At 50.4% G+C, this 4,082-nt stretch overlaps 1 protein-coding gene across 1 annotated transcript; it reads left to right on the plus strand.

The window, feature by feature from the left end:
• The first annotated feature begins 1,962 nt into the window (after window positions 1-1,962).
• RPRM (reprimo, TP53 dependent G2 arrest mediator homolog) lies at window positions 1,963-3,454 on the plus strand. The gene has a single exon (XM_050969375.1). The coding sequence runs from the start codon at window positions 2,279-2,281 to the stop codon at window positions 2,684-2,686; it is 408 nt and encodes a 135-aa protein (XP_050825332.1). The 5' UTR covers window positions 1,963-2,278; the 3' UTR covers window positions 2,687-3,454.
• The last annotated feature ends 628 nt before the right edge of the window (window positions 3,455-4,082 follow it).

Consider the following 4,082-nt stretch of genomic DNA (forward strand, 5'->3'; position numbering starts at 1 on the left):
AGGATATTGCAGGGTTGAAAATTACAGCAGCAGACAGTAAATCAATCACATTATTGGATACTGGATCTACAGCAAGAAAATATGCAAACATTTGCAAAACTATGGGTCCCTGGTATTTGAACTTCTTGCAACCCAACTTTTCAGCCAGCTGGATGAATTGTACAGCTGGAGACAGACAACAGGCTCTAGCAGTAGGTGCATTCCTGTTGTCTTGGTTGTCTTGGATCCATTTGCTGCCCCTCCATTTATCATGCTCACTGTTTCTCATGTAAGGCAACAATAATCCTGGTAGCATGGTAGACACCAGCAAGAATTGCCATTCTCCAACCCTATCTTATTCCCAGAGATCCAAAAGGCAGGCTGCACACAAGTGTGATAGCAGATTCTCTCCTCAAGGCATAGCAGATTTCCAGAGTGCCCAGGGTGTTGTCCTGGGGCTAGCCCACGTTGTACAAGACAGAAAGGTATTTAATTCAGCCTACTCGTTCTGCATTTGCTGGCTTTTTTCATGATGAACAGATTCCGTTTATATATCTGTGTGTTTGGTGATACAATTCCTTATTACCACCCTCACCCTTTACTGGGGAAGTAAGACATAAAAGACAATTAATCTGTTCAGTGTAGCCATTCATTCAGACTGACATTAGGTCAATTTTTGAGTCAAATCCATATGGAGTGTAATGTGAAATGCTTCAGACCTCTGACTCCCAAATACAAGTTCTCAGGGAAGAGGAATACAGAACTGGGTCTACATCTCTAATGGCACCATAAGTGATGGTGCATAGGATCCAGCTAAACTATTTAGCTACTCTTTAGGATTTCAGGAGAATCAACTGCCAGCAGCCTGCAATGTGCTTATACTTTTGTACAACAAATATATTTCCAAAGATTTCTAACTATGGATATTTTCATGGGACCTTAGCACTTTGCTGTTTAGAAGCAGCTGAGTGGAGCAAAGGGAGAGAGGTGGCTATTGCAAACACAAGCAGCCATATGGCACCTGCATTTTCAGCTAGTAAATGAGTCTGGTTAAAAGACCTGGTTGATTTTATACCCAAGCCATCAAATTAAACTGCCAAAATAAAGCACATATCTGATCATTCTACTGCACCCAAAAAATACTAAATAATCATGCATCCTGGTACCACAACACAACAAAAACTGCATGTGACATTTGGATCCATGTAAATAAAACACGTGTAGATTCTCCTATTGTGCCAATATAATCCAGATCACGATGCATCTCAGCACAAGAGCACAGCAAACTCCCTGATCTGGCTTGTGCATCCTGATAGAGCCAGCCAATTTTTGGCCTCAATCCTCCTAAATATCTTGCATAAATAGAGAGGAAATGTAGATGCTCATCTTACACCCAAAAAAACAATACTGCCATCATTGCATCTCAGAACAAAGGGGCTGCAAAAAGCTAGATCCTATTTGTGTTTCAATCCGGCAAATTCCACTGCTTGAATAGAGATGTTCACCCACTCCTGCTGCACATATAAATCCAGAGCTTGTGTCCCTATGCAACTGCGCCACAAAAGGTTAGCTCTAGCAATCAGATTTTCCCCGAACCTGACAAATGTTGGCCACACACTCAGAAATTGCACCATCAAAATAGAGACAAAGTATCACTGCTATTAGCTGCAGATACACTAAATTAAGACAGTAAAACTAAGGGAGGAATGGGAAGACCAGGTGTGATGCAACCAAAAATGAGCTCGGCCCAGCAGGATACAGGTGCGTGTCGCGCTTTTGGAGTTGGTTTGTGCCAGGAAGCGCAGTGAGTGCTGGCTTTGAGGGGTGTGGCGGGGGGGGGGGGGGGTTTCTTTCTGCTCTAACAAACTTCCCAGCTGTGTAGGAGGCAGCGCAGCAGCCAAGTCATCATTCCCGCTGGCCTGTCACATCCCCCGCCACCCCCGCTGTGAGACTGACAGCCCTTTAAAACCAACAAATCTCCAGGTCATCAAATGCCAGAGGGTGTTGTGACTCCAGCAGCCGCCCGCCTTTCCTGCCTGCAGCGGCCGGGCAGGGGCGCTCTCCCCTCGGAGCTGCAGGCAGCAGGAGCAGCGAACACCTCCCCCGGCAGTGGCTTCCCAGGCAGAGAAGTTCCCGCAGCCCCAGCCGAGCAGAAGGAGGCGGCTCCTGCGAGCTTGGTGGGGGGAGGAGAGCGCAGAACTCTCCCTGCCTGGAGCTGCCGCTCCCTGGACCTCACCCCGCACCCCAGCCAGCCGCTCGCTCGCTCCCTCCTGCTCTGCGGAGCCGGCGCCGCCGCTGCATGAGGCGCTCCGGGCTGGTCTTCGGGGCCACCTGTTCGGCTCTCCTCCAGCCCGCGCCCGCTTCCGCGCCCCCGGCCATGAACGCCTCGCTGGGCAATCAGACCGAGGCGGCGGGGCTCTTCTTCGCCAACAGCAGCGACTCCCTGGAGCGGGCCCTGCGCTGCTGCACCCAGGCCTCCGTGGTGACCGACAACGGCTTCGTGGTGACCGACCCGGACGAGAGGAGCCTCTACATCATGCGGGTGGTGCAGATCGCGGTCATGTGCGTCCTCTCGCTCACCGTGGTCTTCGGCATCTTCTTCCTGGGCTGCAACCTGCTCATCAAGTCCGAGGGGATGATCAACTTCTTGGTGAAGGACCGGAGACCGTCCAAAGAGGTGGAGGCGGTGGTGGTCGGGCCCTACTGACAGCCAGTGCCTCCCGCTGAGGAGCCGGCCAGGAAACAGGTGGCACTTGCCGCAGGCCCTCGCTGCTGCTGCAGCGGCCAGGGGTGCCTTTTGTCCGAGCGGGGCAGCCCCACCCCGGGAAGGGGACCGGAGGCGCCTCGGACCCGCTGCTGGCTTGCGGGCTCTGGCACTGCTTGCTGCCCGGGGACGCTGCGATGCCAGCCCCGGTTCTCCCGCGGCTCCCGAGCAGGGCGGCTGGAGGGGACGGACACAGCCCCAGCAAGGCAGTCAGGGCGCGTCTGCCTCTTGTGTGTGTTACACGGCCGGAGCGGAGCCTTCTGCAGCGCCTTGTATATAGTGATTGTGATGCACTTCGCTGCTTGGTTTAAAAACAAAGGGGTGGGGTGGGGCAGGGGGGTGGGAAGGAAAGGCTGATTGTCAAATGTTAATTCCTGTTTTAGAGATTTTCCTTCCACGGGTTTTCATACGTTTGATAACAGCCAGGACGCTGGCGCGGTGGGACGCGGGTTGGCAGTTCGTTGCCACTAAACAAACACTAACAACCACCATGTGAATGTCTGAAGCTGTCTTTCTACTGTAGCTCTTTTTGTAGCCTGGGTCCGAGTCACTGCTGCGCCTGCGAGAGCCGGCGAGCCTGAAGGCTGAGCCCTCGCTTCTTGTCTATGAATTGCACGGTTTACACAGCCAAAAGCTCTCGGGCGGGAACTGTCTTGGTTTGATTTTTTTCTGATTTCATTTGCTTTAATAAATACATCTTAAACTTTTTGACTCTGGGGTCTCCGTAGTCCTTTTGCGCTTCCACAAACAACGATGAAGTTAGCTGAAGGGGTCTGCAGGAAGGAATACAGCATCTGGTGTGCACTTTGATAGCTCTCTGCTCCTCAGCGGAAAAAAAGGTTATAGAGGAGAGAGGGGGGGAAAGGGGATAAGACATTTTAGAAAACACAAGAAATTCTACTATTGCAACACCGCGGTAATCTAGAGGCAACGCCATTTCCTTTGCAATTATATTTCTTTTTCAACCGTTTATGAGGTCAGTGGATTAAAACAATCCAACAAAACTGAGGTCAGTTTCAATCAAGTGTAATTTCAAGCCTCGTCCTCAGGTGTTAGGAAGGAGCTGGGAGAAAGGATACGCGTCTGCCACGATATGATCCACCATGGAAAACATGTTACGCAGCTAATAAAAAGTGAGGAGTAGTGATCTGCTAGTAATCATCACTACTAGAACTATTTTTAGAAAGGGAACTTTGACGAAAAAAGTATCGACTGAATCGATGTCCGTGGCAAGTCGATTTAGCCTGAAATATATAACATGTCCAATACCTCCTCTTTGCAACTCAGGAATCTTCCGTTTTATTCTGCCTTTTTTTTTATTCCTTTTTAGCAATAATGA

This window comes from Gopherus flavomarginatus, chromosome 10, assembly GCF_025201925.1.
Source record: "Gopherus flavomarginatus isolate rGopFla2 chromosome 10, rGopFla2.mat.asm, whole genome shotgun sequence".
Lineage (NCBI taxonomy): Eukaryota > Metazoa > Chordata > Testudines > Testudinidae > Gopherus > Gopherus flavomarginatus.